Raw genomic sequence first — 18,029 nt, 5'->3', positions numbered from 1 at the left:
CGGGTGTTTGCTCTTCTTCTTTAAGCTGAAGTTGTTGCAGCACTTTGTAGGGATTATTTAACCGATTGTGTTACACGTTGGTGGTGTGATGGGAAAGAGATAAAAGAAACTTTTATCCGTATCTCAGCTTATCTGTGATGCAATATTTTACTTGATGTTAAGTTGTGGCTTTGATGCGAAACCCAGTTTGCAGTGTAAGAAAGTTTCATTAAAATGTGTATCCAACAGTTCAATGGGCACTGCAGGGAGCATTTATGATGCAATTATGGACTTATATTTTAAAGCTCCCACTAGCACTAACGTTTATTGCGTACTTTGCATTCCATTCGAGTGGTTTCGTGAAGTTTGCTTGAAACTAAGAAGAAAAAAAATTCCTCGCAAATTGTATCCCTGAAGCCCACAAAATGGCGGTGAAGCCTCTTCGCGGACGGTCCGCAATTTGCATTCGTCGCTTCCGCTGCCTCGAAACACTCTAACGGCCCTCTTTTTCTTCTCTTCCTGTGCTTTTACCCCCCAGCATCGCCCACCCGTACGCGTCCCAGAAGGTTGACAAGCTCGTGCTGGAAGAAACGGAAGCAGGCCGGCGCTTCCTGGCCACGTTGCGACGAAGCCACGAAAAAGAGCTGGAAGCAGCCTCACACGAACCGGGAGCCCGTGAACTGACGTCGGATCGTCGCGGCACCGCAGGCAGTTCCACCGTGGCCGCTCGGTCCCTCGTCAAGGACAAACGCAGTTCGCTGCGGGCCACTCTCGAGCATCTGCTGGTGCGCTATCTGCGCCGACTAACAAGTGGTGACGATGACGGTACCGACGAGCCTGGCGGCTACGAAGTGGCCGCTCGCTACCGAAGACAGTCACCGGCGGTGATGGAACCGGATGGCGTGGGAATGCCGGCACCGGACGATACAAACCCGGCCACTACCGAGTCGACGCCACCACCCGGTGGTTTCTCTAACTCGATGGAAATCACGCTGCTCACCAACGACACCGACACGAACCTGACGGAACCGATTTGGGATGAGCCTGGTGCGTCCGGCTGGCAGGCTCCCGATCAGCCGCCGGATGTCGCGCCAGGATATGGATCTTCCGGACCGTCGGCTTCCGGGCTTGTCAGTGCAGTGGGTCCGCGTGCCGAGGACGCAAGTGACGATCGCCAGGATGGTGATGGAACCGGTGACTCGGTGGTGGGTGAACTGAGACAGGATGTGAAACCCGTGGAAGGCCGGAATGGAGGCGAATGTGGCAGCGTGCGGAAGCGGGTGTCGCAGTTGGACCGCTTCGAGCTGGAACGGTCGATGCGCAACGGTTCGTTCCGAGAGTACAACATCCGGAATGCACTCAACTACCGGTAAGTCGTTTCATTCGCTAAGTGGCCAGCTCGATGTAATGTTGTATCTGCTGTTGGACGAGGATGGTGTATATTATCGGGATGGGTCATGAATTGATCCGATTTCCGGTGGGGTTCCTGATCGTGGTGGGCGTTGGGAGGCAAAGCTTTTCTTTCGATATAAATCCCACCTGATTGCTTCTTTTTGATATATTTAATCAAGGAAATACATTCTGGTGATTATTACGTTTTCCATTTGATAACAAAAATTTCTGCTTAAAAGCTTAGATACGAAAAACAGTTCTCAAAGGATCGAACCGAAGGTTTTGGTTTAGAATTGTATTGATCCAATACTGATACTTACTAACGATATCCTTCCACCGAATTATACTGTTTTTTTTTTTCAAACGATTTTTCATTCTACCAACCAACATCCGCTTAAGAGGCTGTGAAAGTCGTCAGTTGTCAAGTACCGCCGTCAACCATTGCCGGCGTTAGATAAATAATACCCACCAGGTGGGAGTGATTAAATTCCAAATGAAAGGAAGTTACCTTTCCCAGAATAATTATCCTTTTTGCGTCTGTCAGCAAAAGTTTGGTTAAAAAGTTCGCCTGTCAATTTCCTCTTCACACAGAAGTAACGCTCGCTTTTGTGCTCGCTGGGTTTTGAAACAATTTAGAAGCACGTTCTAATGAAGAGGGACAAATGTTTTCCGGGGCAAACGAAACAGCCGATCGAACCGAGGGTTGGCCAAAAACGACCCCGATAAGGTCCATTGGTTTCATCGAGTTGAAACCGTGTTCGGAATGCCAACGAAGATGGCACGCGAGATTGATTGAGGTGGCACATTTCCTCGCGTGATGGGTTTTCCGCGAATGGCACCGATGTTTGTCTATCCATCAGTTCCGCCCTGACAGTCGTCGGTTACGTTGTTACGTCATCATTTCGCTAGCATCTGGTGCGTGGGTGCGTGGGCTCGCGATCGCGTAGATGTGCAATTATGCGTTGCTTATGTTTTGACGATATCGAGATGCGAAGCGTTTCAATTATTGTAAAACGATGGTCTATTGCTCATTTGAATGCGGCAAGCGGGTTTCCACGCCTTCCTGGGCCTTTATGCCAGTGCCGTTGAGAAAACCGAAACTGGGGCAAGATTTGCCTTTACTTTGTGTTCCTTTTTGACTCCCGCTCAATTCGTTCGTTCCACGCCGTTTCCACCAGAACCCAAATTGCCAACGAAACGGATCGTGGAAGATTGTTTTTCTTGCTCTCCCTTTTTATGAAAATGAAACCCCTCTCGGGTGAGCGTCCGTTCGTTCCGAGACCCCGCAGTCAATCCCACCCTACGGGCGGGTTTTAAGAAGCTCCTTTTTTGCGCGCTCCTTCAGCTTATCTCGCCTTCTCTATCCCTCTCTCTCTCTCTCTGTTTAGCTCTCCCTTTCGCTCATCACTCGAACGGTTTAACTTTTGCAAAAGGACCGGTCTTTGTTTTCAATCTTAGCGCTGAAGAACCATCGTTCCATCGCTCCCTTGGGGGTGGCTTCTCGAGGAGGCGCACGAGATTGTCTTCGAGCGAGGACGCAAGGATGATGCGAGCGTTCCGGTAGCGAATGGGCGATGTTTTCCGTGACCTTCCCTGGTCGGGTGAGAGGCAGGGACGGGATTTCTCCGTGAATTTAGCTCCTGTTTCTATCGCTTCTGCTTTATCATCCTCCCATTCCTGGCGCCGAGCGTGGAACGGGAAATTATATTTTATTCCTAGCATACTGCGGCACCGGCGGTCGGAGAAAATTTAAGGAGCTGGAGTCGGAAAGAGGAAAGAAAAATTGTTGGAGTATTGTTTTTTTCTTCCTTTTCTTCGTCTCCTTCTTTCCTGCCCGTTTCTTTTTGGTTGGTTTTGACAATTTGATGTTACCCGATTGGAGCGAAACTCAGACCGCCCGTCAAGCGGGTTCTGTGTGTGTCACCCGCTGGTTGGAGTTTTTTTTTCTGGAGCAGTGAGTGTGTCAGTTTGTGTGTGTGGTACATCTCGCGGAAAAACTTTGACACGCAGCCATGCGAGCGTCCCATTAACGCCATTCGGGGTTTATCAAGCTTAAAATCGAGTTGCGTCATAATTTTCGCGAACAATGAGCCACCGTGCGATGTGACATTTATGGTAGTAAGCGTAAGCCAGAAACCCTCAACTGGTGCTAAATTTATATGACGGTTGTCTTGATAGTTTAAGGATCATCCCACTCGGGAAAGCCATCGCCGAACCCATTCCCCGGGAGTACGATTTGCATAGAAATAAACCATCTTCTTCCGAGCAACTGTGCTTACCTTAGGAGCATCCTTCTAGCGAGATGCTTCATTCACGATGCACGGCACGGTGAGATCATGCTCCGGCGAAGAATCTACATAATGCTCTGGTTGCCGTCAACTTCACGTCTATTAGCGCGTGGCCATTTGCGGCCGGTGGGTTTTGGAACACCGAACTTGATCCTCTTCAGCCTCCCACACTGGTGGGTGGTTGTGGACCGGGTCGTAATTTACCTAATCTTCCCCATGGCGGCCAGTCCAGATGCGAAAATTGCGCCCTGCCTGCAATAGCGCATTCCCGTCCGGCCAAGATCTGCATCTGTCCGCTAGCCAAACGATGCCACACGTACGTACGCCAGAGCTCTGCGGAATTCATCGCTCAAAATGTCACCGGACACACCCACACACACAGGCACACACACGTACGGTTCGAGAATGATTGTTTTATGATGCGGTGCAAGTGTGATTTGCATGTCATCTTTCCACGTCGTACCGTGACGGTCGTGAAGTGCGGGTGCCTGATTGAGACCCGGACCGAAACCGTGGCGTCCGTTTTTGATGGCGCGAAAATGTGTGCGGGCTCTCGTTTTACGGCCCAGCCCCGTTTCGATTGACGGTTCTCATTTCCTTCGGAACGGGCTGCATAAAATTTCGTGCAAACCCCATCCAACGGACTGGCCACGGGGCTGGCTGCGGTTTAAAGGCCGCACATTACGACGCAAGACGGGCGCGCAAGAAGAGTCGGGAAGAAGAAAAGCAATTTGGATAAGAAATATCTGGCGGAGAAATTGTGCCCGGCTTGATGGGAATTGGCAGGTCGAGCAAAAAAAAAAAAAAAAGGTAAAATAAAATAAAATAATACGATACTAAACTCCCCTACCTCGGGGGCAATTTCGGAGCGAATTGCTGAACCATGCTTCGCGGCCGTTGGTACAGAATCCGCTGACAGCTGGCGGTAAAGCGGCAAATTAATTATGCAACTTAATTTGTTTTGCCGCGCTCCCGTGCTCTGCCTTGCGATATCCGTGGCTGCAGAAGGAAGAAGCATAGCTGAAACCGTTGAATTGGGCCGTCCAGCGTTCGGAAAGAGATTAACAAGTTTGCCTGACAGGTACGCCAATCGGCTCGGTGGAAGTTGCGTTTGGAATCGTTGGCGGAATTAGACGAAGATCAGTTGGAGTGAATTCCTATTTCGACGATGTACTACATCGTGATGCTACGAATGGTGCTGTTGTATAAACGCGGCATACCAGAAATTAACCTAGAGGTGGCTGCCGTGCTAGAGAACGAAATAGAGGGTTTGAATATGACTTTTCTCGTGTTGAATGAACCAAAAGTTTGGGATTGAATTGAATTAGCTTTGATTGAGTGTGTTATTTGGTTTGTATGTTTTGTTTTGTTTATTTTTCCTATAAATTAGTGATTGGGTAAAATATTTTAATTGCCTTTCATTAATATGATTTATTTAAATATACTTTAAAAAATGTTAGATCTTTTCATATATTTCCTCAAAAATAATTGTTCTTTGGTCGCAGTAATGTTGTCGATCTCTATTGCCATGCTTCCTATTCTTGTGTGTAAAGAACACTAACGAAAACTTGGATAAAAAGAAACCTCGCATAAAAAATTAATATATTATATGCCCTGTTACCTGGTATTATTTTGCAAACAAAATGTTAAAAAACTGACCAGCATTCTTGATTGTAAAACATTTCCACGCGCATTCAAGGGTTAACACGCACCGTACGAAGGCTTCCGATGTGTGCGGAAGACAAAAAAAAAGGACAATTCAATTGCAAAAAGGCTGCATTCGGTAGTGGAAATGCAATTTTGTGTCAACACTGGTATTGACACAAGTTTGCCACCGTGTGCGAGAATGTGCCAGCGGTGCCATTCTGCTGACGGTGGCGATCACGTCGGAACATTCCGATGGCAATCATCGCCCGATGGCGGCGAGGCGCCCGCGTACGCGTCGGGCTCTAATCAATTAGTCCAATTAGCAATTAATGGTGAACAATCTAGCGAGCGGTTGTTCGATTTCAGCACCCCCAGCGTACGAATTGAATCTCGAGACACGGCTCCCAGCGGGAGGTTCGGGTATAACCGTTGAAATATGTTCGCCGGTGCGGGAAAATTGGTTTTCCTGCCGGCAATCCGGGGGGCAAGGAATCGCCAGACAGTGGCTGCCGATTGGTAGATCCGTGTTTTTAATTAAGCCGCTTGAGGTGGCTCGTTCCATTGTCATGCTCGTTGATGTTCAACTGAGATCTCATCTCCGAAGTGAGGCGATTCGTTTACGTTAAACGAACCGGCGGCGTGTGATCGTAGCGTAACATTGTGAGGAATTTTCCACCGCCCTTAATATCAGTCGGGTCACATTTACCCACCGTAAACACACGCTCTTGGATTACGGCTTAGCAGGATTAGTTTCGTGTGTCGACGAGCCGAGATGGAGAGCGGGATTAAAGAGTGATTAGCCAAGTGGGCCGAACGGAAAATCATGCTTGTAGCATCGTTGGCACCGTACCGACCCATCAAGGATCGTTTACCTTCGTTTCTAATTATGAAATGGCGTGTCTCCCATCCCGTACCACCCAGCATACGTCGTATAAATGCGAAATCAATCAGCTTTCGGCCGTGGTTGATGAGCTGCCAGCCCTGGCCAGTTGCCAGAGGGATGAAATATCGTCGATCGGACCCGGGAGCACCTGGATTGCGGTCAAAGCAGTGTACCGCCGTAACGGGCAGTGTAATTGATGGTGTGACATATTCGTTTATTGTTGTGTAGACATCTTATTAATGCAAACGAGCTCGGTACCGTCGTACATCAATGTCAGCATTTTTGGCACTGGCATCCTGTGGCGGGATGGTTCTGTGAGCTGTCACGCTTGCGATCAACTTTAAGGCACGGCGAGATGAGATTTTGAGTTATGTTTCGAGCACATCTTTAGAGCACTGAGCGATGGTGGCCGAGCAAACCACTTCGGTCTTTTTTTCGGTCGCGGTTGGCATTAGGGATTTTTTTGCTCTCTCCCTTTAACATTTTCATCCTTGAAAGGCTCGTTTTTGGGTCAGGAGTGGGCTTGCGAGAGCGAGCGACGTTTCGTTAATTGTAGTTTGATGTTCTTTTATTAGCCGGGTGGCTGAGCTAAGCATTTCGTAGAAATAATGAAAGGGCAAGATTGATTATAAAGCATTCTCGAGGTAATTGCTATTTGAATGTGATTTTTGGCTAGAAAGAACAAAATATTTTTTTGACAAAAAAAAAGACGAAAGTTAATGAAATACAAGCCTATTTTATGTTTGAGTTTGCTAGTACAACAAATAACGACAACAATTCGTCTAACAATTTTTATCACGAGTACCATTTTCCGCGCATGTTATGTAGTTCGTTACCACAAAATGCAAGAGTCAAAATGGAGCCATCAATAATTAGCACGTGTGTTTATTTAATGATAAAGGATGACGAAAAGCAGCTTAAGCTAATAGAGACACACTGAAGGGGTTTCTATTACCGTCGCAGCAGCAGGATGTATTCACCTTATTACGAAATTGTAGTAGCCGAAATACGCACTTAGGCTTACCATTCCACTCCCCGATGGCAGCGGTTGGAATTATTTACCAGGCCCACCCACTGCCGCCCCATTAGTGATGGGCGAGAGGCCAAAGGACTTATCGTCCTTCAGCAAAGCGTTCGTCTCTTATCATCGTTTCCACTTCGGCTCTAACGAGCGATACGCAGGTCACACTTTCTCAAGAACAACCCCTCAAGAACGCAGCCTGGCACAGTTCATCGACCTTTCGGCCGCATCACCCCGCAGAAAAAAAAGGAAGCAGCACTCTGAGTTTTCCGCTTCCTGGGGATCGAGAAGAAATCCGTTCACGGTTCAGGTATACTCGAAACTTTGCGCAAGTGCGCCCCATCTCCGTGCGAAGAGACGCCACCGCCTGTTCTTTCGCATGTTAACCAACCGTACCAGGGTTGCCCCGAATCAATACAGTAGTAGGTTTGTGTGTATCGTTAAATAATTCGGTCGCTTTGGGAGGTGCCGTACTCGTGCACGTTCCCGTCTCGCTTGGTCTAGCGCTCTCTTTGCCGAGCGTGGGCAGAAAAAGGGCCGGTAATCGAAATTGTCACCGAACATGCAATCGCAAATTTGACTCCTTCTCTCCAGGTGCTCCAGGAGCACGCTGGGTTAGATCAACACGAGCCAAACGTCCCCTGGAGTCGGTTTGCGTGGAACTTTGCTACATTGAAGCGAAAACTCGGCCTCGGGTTTTCCTAGGCCACGAGTTCACCAGGCGAGAGAAACCGGTCCTGTTGGGGATTTGAAATGCGCAACGGTTAAATAATGAAACACTCCATCTATAAATCCACTCAAGCCCGTTCGCTGGCGTGAACGAACGTTTCGACAACACCGGGTCGGCAAAGTGCAAACCTACCGCTCTACCGGTGGCCGGGCAGCGTGTGCACACTCCAGGCTGGGAAAACATTTACACCGAGGTGTAGTTTTCCTCGCCCTACCCGGTAGTGTGCCGCTTGCAGTGACACGTGAATAAGCCTTTACAGATGTAGTGGAAAATGCTTATCCAACCGCTCCGGATCGGTACGAGTAACTGTAGCTGAAGTTTTTGTTCCCGGCAAGGACGTGCGTGGGGGCGATGCGCCGAGGAAAATCAACTTCTGGCGAGACAGTGGCGGCTGGGTTGATGGTTTTTCCGGTCGAGACCCACGGATTCGGGTTTGGCGGAAAGTTTAGTTCATTTCCCCTCTTGGCTCAGGTTGCGAAGTTCGAAACCATTCGATGTGTGCGTTGTTTGGGGAGAAAATGTGAAGATAATCCAACAAATTGGAAAGCGCAAGTGGTCGAGGGAGACGTTGGCGAACATCGGACCATGGGCGCGGGTACGTTAGGATTTCGAATTTCCGGTCGACCAGAAGATTGACATTAGAACCCTGAAGCACCTTCGCCGGCATTGATGGCGCGGATACGGATACCGTGTTGTTTATTTTATTTTCCTTTCACCAACCACGATGGGAGGGGTGTCATTATCGATCGGCTCCTAATACCCGGCTTATGAGTTCGGTTTCCGCTGAATGGTGAAGTTTTGCAACAAAAGCCCCGTGGTTTGGGAGGGAAAAAATCGTCCCCTCTCGAGAATACGAGCGAGCAGAAACCTTGAAAGTTTCCGTTTCGCAGTTGCTTGACGCTTCTTCCTGTTGGCGTGCTTAGGTTGATGGATTGGTTGTGTTCTCACTGCTGCTGAGCAAGGACACGAATCGTTCACATTGGTTGAGATTTCGCTTCCTGAGTGGCTAAGGCGCTGCACTGTTGTACATACATTGCATTATGGGTATCATAGGAATTTCCTAACTGAATCCAAACTAGTTTTCCTCTCTTTTTTTCATTTTCGAACATCATACGTACGAGCATTTCCACAGATAAACAACAATTAATGATGGCATGCTTTGTTAGAAAGTTATTCTATTTCAAATGACAAATTTGCTTGCTTGAGCTGTTGCATAAATTGAGGCGTGGCATTTGGTTGGATTAGACACAAAGGTGAGATGAAAATGGGAAAAAATATGCTTGATAATGGAAAAACTTATTGGGTGTTATACCTTTTTCATATCTCAAACACAGAGCGTGTCGAAAAAGCGAGAAAAAAAAATGTTTGAAATGGCTATCCTTACAACGCTGTTCAAGTGTTCTTAAATAAAAAAAGAATCTAACCGACGAATGTTGATAATTGGGCCGTAAATCTAGCTCAAGAATGTTAATAATTGGGGTTCAAAAAGTTTCACCGTTCCATGAAACCGTCACATGAAACGAACTCGTCTCACCGCGGACTTTCCTTTCGAAGGATTTAACTCACCCAAAATTGCACCCAAAAGCCGTCCATCCAGCCGTCCCCCGGCAGCAAAGAATCGTTAAACGTTTGTGTGAAGAGATTTGTGCTTCGTTTAATTTACATCGAAATTCTCGGGCACGAGCCAGCTTAGCGTTTCATTGAAAATGTTCCATTAAAATACGTGCTGTTTGTATTTATACTTTGCGCTTCGGTGCTCAGCGCGGTTTTTGCGACACCTTTCGTCCGCTGCGATCATGTTCGATTTATGTTACGCTCCCCTCGCAACCGAAAGAAGAAGAATTATCTTTCATTTGACGTTTCTCGACGGGGCCAAAGTGTTTCCTGGTCCGCGTGGGAGCTGGGGAAAATAAATTGGAGACATTATAAGAACCGATGATACGGGCGCTTAGAACACGCGCCTTCGCCTCGAGAGCTGCGACCGCAGATGCGGCCTCCTTAACTTGTCGCCATCAACCAAACGAAGCGTTACGGACCTTCCTTCGTCCTAGCCACAGGGTCCTGCGGCCGGGCCAACCCGGTCGCCGCTATTTACCGTCCTTGCCCGAACCTTGATAGCCAACCATCACCCGGAGGGCATTTGTTTAGTCTGCGAGCGACATCAAACGTTCGTCTGCAAACTTCGTAGCCAAGCTTCGGCGGTGCCAGGATCTACCAAGGGCCAGGGTTGCCGGGGTGTTTGTCCTTACGCTCAAGCTTTCTCTTCGATCTCCCACCCCTGCCGGGCGCCCTTAGGCTCGTCCCTTGATGGAAAATGACATCGCGGTGCTGGTTGGTGGCTGGTTGTGTTTTTGTTTTCCATCGTGCGCCCACTCCAGCGTATTTGCGTTGCGTGCAGAAGTCTTTTAGCTGCGGCGATCCGTCTCCCGCGAGTGCCTGGTGGGCGTCATGTGCTTCGGTAATGGCGAACCTAGCCGAATGCTGGATGCTTTCCGCTGTTTTTCTTATCTCCACGCGCGAGATGAGCGTCCAAACCGGCGTTTCGGTACGGTGGACGGAAGCGCATCATCCGCCGGGTACGTTTGATCCGCGCTTGGCCGCCGATCCGGGACGCGTCGGGATTTCCGCGAAGCGAAAAACCGAAACCCGCGGCTGCCGGGCGAGGAAGATTGGATTGGATTTCATTTGCTACAAAGAAATTCAATTTCGAGCCACCAGGCATCTTTGTGGTGCGAATTGAAGGAGAAGGTCGGCTTTTGGTGTCGCTCGTCTCCCTGGCGTACCGGTTTTTTTTGTTGTCCTTGCTTGCAGCACGGCGCCTTTGTCGTGTCGATTAATGCAGGAGCTTGGGCAGCGGGAGTGATAAAAGGAGATACAATGAAATCTGACCAATCTCGGTGGATGGAAGTGAAGAAATTAAATTTTTGCCTGGCTTTGGGTTGGTTTTTTTTTCTTCTATCTTCATTCTGTGGAACTCGTACGCTCGTACAGCTTTCGTGCAATCGAAGTCATCGAACGGAGAGGCATCCTTTGATCCTTGCAAAGAACATAGGCGAAACGCCATGCGAGCGCTCCGTTAAATGCCAATTAAATCCTCACCCAAAGCTCCGTAAACCATCGGGGAGGTTTTTTTTGGAAATTGATTATGTTTGTGTATTGGTTCGTTGTCCTGGTGTCCTTGTTAAAAGGGTGTCTTTATTGTTACGTATCGTTCTGTACGTGCTATTGTTTTCGTGTTTATTAACGAATATTGCTCTACAAACGAATATACAAAGTAGGAAGAAAATGGTACTGAAACTGAACCGTGTGCGATAGTTGTCGGATATTGCAGCAACAAAAATACGTTTTTATTACATTTTTATAGGGATGCTCTTAGGTATGCTTTCACAATATTAAAAGTAGTCCAGAAGGAGCATACTTTAGTAAATAAAATTACATTAATTTCATTGAAGTCCTTTGACAAATGACTCTCCTCCCAGGAGGATGTGGATGTTTTAAAAAATTGTCTGATTTTTTTTCCTTGCATATGCCACCTGATAAAGTGGTTTTTGAGAGTATTATTTAAGAATTCATATTATAACAGCTTGCCTTGCGACGTTTTACTATGTCAAGAAACTAAGCATACTCCAAAGAGTGCAGTAACGCTTTTAAAAACAACGACGACGTTAATCAATTCAAATTTCTTTGTAAATATTCGTATATAATCTCTGGAAAGAATCAACATACATTGTATGGTGTCTCCATGCGGATGCAAGTGTTGCCATCGTGCGCATTCCTTTCATGACCGTTTACGAGAAGCTTTACGAACTCACGAAGTACACCCATTTTCACTTGATATAGAACCCATCCCAAGTGACCTTTGATACCGGGCGTTCAGGATGTCCAAAGGAACGGTTTATAAATCGCATTCTCTATTCACTCCCAACCGCCATTGCCGCTGCTAGAAAAGGGTAATTACTTTCCCTTGGCACTCGCTCCCTACGAAAAGCATTCTACACCTGCGATGGAGTGGAAACGAAGCGTACTAGCCCGTCGCCAGAATTCTATACCTTTCTGCGAATGAAAAATTATGTCCCTCCCTTTGTTGTGCATCGATTACTGGCACCATACAGCGGTCCGGATAAAAGGGCGGTTTTTACGTACACCAGTGGCCTCGGCAGGGGCACTAGGACTCTCTTTTGTCGTAGCTGTTTGTGTTTGGTTCGTCCTTAGTGCTTCCGTCGGCCGACCGAGCGATCGCATCGATTTGGGGCGCATACGTGCCCCATGCTCCGGGTGCTCTAACGCATAAAGCGGGTATGTTTATGCAGGCAGACGTTTAGACGTGGTCGTTAGTTGCGGGACATTTGGAAGTCAGCCAGCGGTGGAATTGCGCGGGCTGACTGAATTATGCCCCGCTGGTATGCTAATTACGGGGCCTATGTGAATTATTCTAGGTTTTCGTTAAGGCCTCCAACATCATAACGTTGACTTAACGGAGGCTTCATGTTGTCAGTAGGAACAGAGTAAATAAATCGAATTCCAAATCCAAAGTCCTCTTTTCAACTGGTGTAGGTGGCTGAAATTTATAATATAATATGATAAAAATCGATTTGCTCATAAACCCGATTTACCATGAAGAGCTTTGTATAAGTTGGTTATTGATTCGGTTTCATGTAATGCTTGTTTGAACTTTTCAAACCGACCTCAATTCTATTATTCACGAATTGAAGAGAAATGTTTATCAAACAATTATTCATGCGCTATCGGTTCGATTGAGCCGCAAAATACCACCACAGGATGACAAGCGATTCATAATTCCCCTTAAAGTCAATTTGTATTCCATTCGCGCACGGTTTCCCCGAACGTGTCCTGTACCGTTGCTCGGTGCAAATATGTCCACCCGAGAGCTCTGGCCAATTCCCGGGAAGCAAAACAGCAACGAAAAACATTCGCCATTCATCTTTATTCTGTGGTTCCACGGAACTCGCACCTCGCTAAAGCGGCGTTGGAAATTCGCTAGATTCATTAGATTACACACCGACGATATAATTAAATAAATTATCTGCCAAGGGTGGACCAAGCTGGTATCGAAAGGGCGTTAGTGCGAAAGTCCTCGAGAGAGAGAGAGAGAGAGAGAGAGAGAGAGAGAACAAGAAGGAGTGCGAGAATATACACGGGAGGGAAACCGAACGCGGTGCAAAATGCGTCTGTCAGTGACGGGAAAGTGTCCTGCAGGAGGGAGCAAGGTTTTTGGGGTTAATTCTGGTAGCACGAAAAACTGGCAAATAAAGCATTGCCCTATAGTGGGTTTATGGGCAGGTTCACCGTTGAGGGTTGCCCGAATCGGCTTCCCCTAGTGGAAAACCCATAGCACCACCGTGCAAGGACCGTGTAGCCTGGAAATCGAAAAGGGGGGATAGAAATATTTGTGCCCGGAAAAATCATCCCTTTTTTCATGGGGACGTCTAACGCGGGCTCGTGTGGTGTGTGCGTTTGGTTCGATTGTTGGTGTAACAAATGGCAAACGCCGGAGGGAAGGACTCGTTAAGCGTGCAGCACACGCCACACCATACCGACATCGTGTTTTAATTCAATATCAATCATATTTTTCATAACCCAGCAGCATATGGGACTGCAGTTGAAGTCTGTCGGGCGTCGCAAGCGATTCCCGGAGCAACGGAGCAACATTCCGACGAAGCTGACTGCTGGTAGCTACAGGTTCTAAATCAACCCCTTTTTTATCAAAGGAACCCCGGACATCTGCTGCCCTATTCGTCAGCTTCACGATTCGTCGCACTTGATGCCGGGGTCCGTCGATATCAGGCGATACCCTCGAGAAGGAGCTTGCCAAAACGCCCCTGTCAGCGGGTTTCCTTACATTCGCACCCGATCGGTAGGGAGCGAAGTAATCCTCGCTCGAGAAGAAAGCGCAAAGGAAGACGGAATGTGTAACCAAAGCAACGGCTGGCAAACTAATTCCCTTCCGCCAAAAAACGCCTGCTGCGATCCGTCTGAGACGAGAAGTTCGGCTTCGTTTGTTTCACGCGTCGACGTATCACAGGGTTGCTAAAGTTGGGGTGTGCCCAAGAACCTGTCCCTACTATCCAGCACCCGGGAGGACGACGGCTGTAGAAAGAGCGTTCTCCTTCTTCGCCTGTGTTCCGAACAATTTCATTAGTGCGTTGGGCAGGTGCGCGGGAATGTGGTGCTTTATGTTCCGGAAGAAAAACGCAAACACACGGCCACAAAAGAGCGACGGTTGTTGATTGGCGTTCTTGGCGGTGGTGGCGCGTCCGTCCGCGTTACCTTAAAGAACCCACCTCGGAAGTCGGAAGTTCCGCTAGGGCATTCCGTTCATTAGGAAGATGTTCTTTTTACGTTGGGAAGGAACGCGTTGGCGAGTGTGGGGGTGCGCAGTTTTTCCCGACCGGAAGTGGAGTCCATTCCGCGGATGAATTATCTCGCAGGAATATCTTCAAAGGGAGCCTTTGTGTTGAGCAATTTTAAAAACCCTCGCTTTAAAGTTCTTTTAGGGGAACGATGAGCTGGATCGAAATTCATGCACTTGATGTTGCGGAAAATGCTCAAGATTTATAATAATTTCTTGCGCACCAATACAATTTGATTTGGTTGTAATAGCTATTAAATAATATTCTGGAGCTAATGTAAGGTAGGTATATGGGTTTAAGAATTTCTGCTTTTGGTTACTTTGAATAACCGTCCCTTTTCACCTATCACTAGTGAAAAGCGATCTATTTTACACCCCCAATCTGCCCGCACAAGCTGCTGATTTGCGTATATACGTGTGGGAGACAACCGTAGCAGGTTGTCCTTCCTTCAACCTGGCCGCACATGCCCGTGACCCGGTCCACCGTCCGGTCTAGCGCGTTTGAGCCCCACGCCGTGGTGCGGACTTTCCAAGGTAACATTGGCCATAAAAATGCTCGGTCCAGGGCATGCGCACTACCACATCGGGGATTCCTTCGACAGCAGTGTCAGCTCTCGAGTCGGCCGTGCTGGGGATTGTGTTTTCGTCCTTGCGTACGGTTCCGGAATTTTCCTCCTGGAAGGAAGCGGCGTGGGGAACTCGCAGGGATACTTTTACTTTCGTTTCCGTGGCCTTGCAAGTCTTGTTCGAGTATTGCGTGCTCTCTGGACGGGTTGGATGTGCTAGTCAAACGTTTACCAAGTATACATCATTTGCCCTGGAGTTGAAATTTTCTACACGCTGTTTGAGCTTGGCATGCTGCTTGTTGAGCTGGTGACAATGGAAAAGGATACAAAAATGTATATTTTTTCACTCAGCTTTAGTATTTAAAGTGTTGCATTTTTCATCTGACAATGAAATATTTTAAGTATGTCTGTTATTGCGTGGAGCTTTTCGAACACTGTAAACACATTCTTTTGCCTACACGAATCTCATCCTCTTAACGTAAGCATCAAAGTCGAGCATTGTACATTAATTGAATAAATTTCACAACAGAGTATTCATTTTACTAGGAATGCGATGAGTTTGTATTGCAGATCTTCTTGGTAATTGGGAAATTACGCTAAGTGATTACCAGTATCTGCTTGTTGTTGTATTGCTTTTCAGCGCACCTAACGCAATTTTATGAAGCGTAAATTTTCCTGTGAAAATTCATCATACTTTAATTTGAAAATGTATTGCCTATGAGAGGTTCTTGTGAAGCAAAAGTTACTGTTTTTTTTACAGTAGAAAAGCCATGGTTTTTCTCCGATACCTGATTTACTTCCTGAGTTATCAACCATGCGATGGGGGAAGAGATAAAGATAGATGTAACTTATACGAAATTTATTTGAAAGACATACTCTGAAGATGAATTGATTCGTTTGAAGGAGTAAGCTAAAACCTACTGCAGAAGAAGTTCATTTCAGTTTTTTTTTAATTTAGGAAAGACGTAAGAGGGTTCAAACATATGTAAAATTCTTCTGCCTAATATTTTTTTCATAGTTTATATAGATGCGTTTATGTTAGAGAAGCTTATGACAAAATATGCTCAAGACTGATTGATTTGTGTGATTTGTAAAATTCAACCCCACCCCGGCCCAAGTTTGGGAAAATATTCCGTAAACGTTACCGACAAAAGTTTGCTTTACGAAAATTGACGAATACTTTTTTTGGAAAATGTTAAATATTTGCCACAATTGTATCTCCGTACTTTCTTTATAGCAGGTAAAATAAGTAAATACTGCAATGCTCTTGGGAATGATAACCATTTTAAAGACAGTTATTTCTGATTTAATATTATTTTCTACGAAATGAGTTAAGCTGCTTTCCAGGCATATAAAACACGCTTTACTACAAGTAGATTAATAAGCGTAGTAGAGATTGACGTCAACGAAGTTAGAAGGAATTAGATGGAGCATCGTTGCAAGGTGTTGTAGCGCTGAATTTTGAGATTATTAAAGTAATCAATTTAAGCTCTTTTGAGCGTACGCTACCATGCTAATGATCGTACTTTTCAGCTCCCGTATTCTGATTTCCTGGAAGCCTTGCTGCTGGGAAACCTTATGAACAATGCATCCTTCTGCTTACATGAAAGGATGGGTTAATGCTTTGTCTATGTTTTGTACCATCGGGCATGAATGAACAACCAGGTGAACAACAAGAGAGTGTACCATGGTCGTTACCAGCTTATTAGCTTACCAGCTTATCAGCTAACTTCATAATATAAGCGAGCGTATTAGCTTATCGTGTACTGTTTCTCTTATTCAAATTTTTATTTATCTCAAGATAAAACTGAAGTCTCATTGATGACCTTTATAATACGTATATAAACCTCGCAAATGCAGGCATTTGAACGGAATTTATTACTCTCTCAGAGTAATTACAAATCATTGCATGCACGAGACCTTAATATTCAATTTGTCCATTTCACTGAATTGAATCAAAATTACAAGCCTCCGCTCGCGGGAATTGCCAAATTGGCTGCAAAATGCCCATTACCATTACTGCAGTGCATTGTTCATCGAACTGGCAGCTTCGCTTGTTTGGCGACGTGCAATTACTTGCGAATACGCGAGAGCTTCCCGTGAATGCCTGCGACCGTAATGGAAGGCGTCGAAATTGCACCACCCGACTGTCAAGTGTTCGCGAATCGATTTACGTTAATTGGTTTCGTTGCCGCCTTTTCATTGAGTGCGCTTCGCGTCCCCATCGGATGCGGCGGCTGGGCACGGATTGGATGAAACTGCGCCAAAGATGGCGATGATCGAGCTGGGTCTCGAGAGAGGCCACCGGATAGTCCGCGGGGCGGTTGCTGGTGCTGGTGTGCAACGATAATGTTTAAAAGAAGAGGGAAAAAAACAACCACACCGGAAGAAAATAGCATAAACCTATTAGAGCAGCAAAATGGATAAACCTTCCGTTATGTTAAAAATAGACGAAAACGTATCTCCCGAGTGAAACACTCGCATCCGGTTTCCTGAGACTGGGGTTTTGCTGTTGTTGTTGTTGTTGTTGCGATGAAAATGCCTTTTTTTCGCGCCCACACTAGTGCAGCAAGTGCACGAGAAAAGGGCTATGTTTGAGGAGCATTGCATCGACGCACCATCCCAGTTCGTCCTGATACTTGGGCGCGGGATTTTGCTCCATTGTTCTCGGCAACGATGGCGATCCGATTGTTTGTTTGGCTGGTTTGCCTCGTTTGCGTCTGGCTTCGTCTGGCTTAGTTTGCACGAAAAGCGGCAACAGCCAAATACACACAGAGACAAAAAATGCATGAATAATGGTGCACATAAATTGGGATGCCTTTCAGGAGCTGCCCACAATGTTTTATTCCCGCCCGAAACCCCGAGAAAAGTGAGAAAATTGTTTGAAGCACTTGAAGCGCTTAGAATTCGATCCCGAACCCATGTTTTGCTCCCGCCCTCTTGGTCTTTGGGTCTTTTGTTTAAACGCCACCGCTGGAAATTCCACAACATGCTACGGGAAAATTCGAAATATTTATTTTTGCCGTGCACAAATTGTTTGACTCGCTCGTACGTGTCCATGCGCCGTAAAGCTGCCACAGCAATTTGTTTGTTTTACGCCATTTTTACATTGTGAACTTCCGACGTGGGTTCTGATTCCTGACGCGAGATATA

General features: G+C 46.7%; 1 protein-coding gene across 1 annotated transcript in view; it reads left to right on the top strand.

Annotated features, from left to right (window-relative positions):
* Nucleotides 1–18,029, top strand: part of LOC128724016 (uncharacterized) — a 65,973-nt gene that overhangs the window by 9,167 nt on the left and 38,777 nt on the right. The window contains exon 3 of the mRNA XM_053817782.1: nt 518–1,348. Coding sequence (XP_053673757.1) covers nt 518–1,348 — 831 coding nt within the window. The remainder of the gene's footprint in view (nt 1–517; nt 1,349–18,029) is intronic.

Source organism: Anopheles nili, chromosome 3 (genome assembly GCF_943737925.1).
Source record: "Anopheles nili chromosome 3, idAnoNiliSN_F5_01, whole genome shotgun sequence".
NCBI classification, from domain to species: Eukaryota; Metazoa; Arthropoda; class Insecta; order Diptera; family Culicidae; genus Anopheles; species Anopheles nili.
The sequence above is the reverse complement of the archived record's forward strand: the minus strand, read 5'-3'. Positions and strand labels throughout refer to the sequence as shown.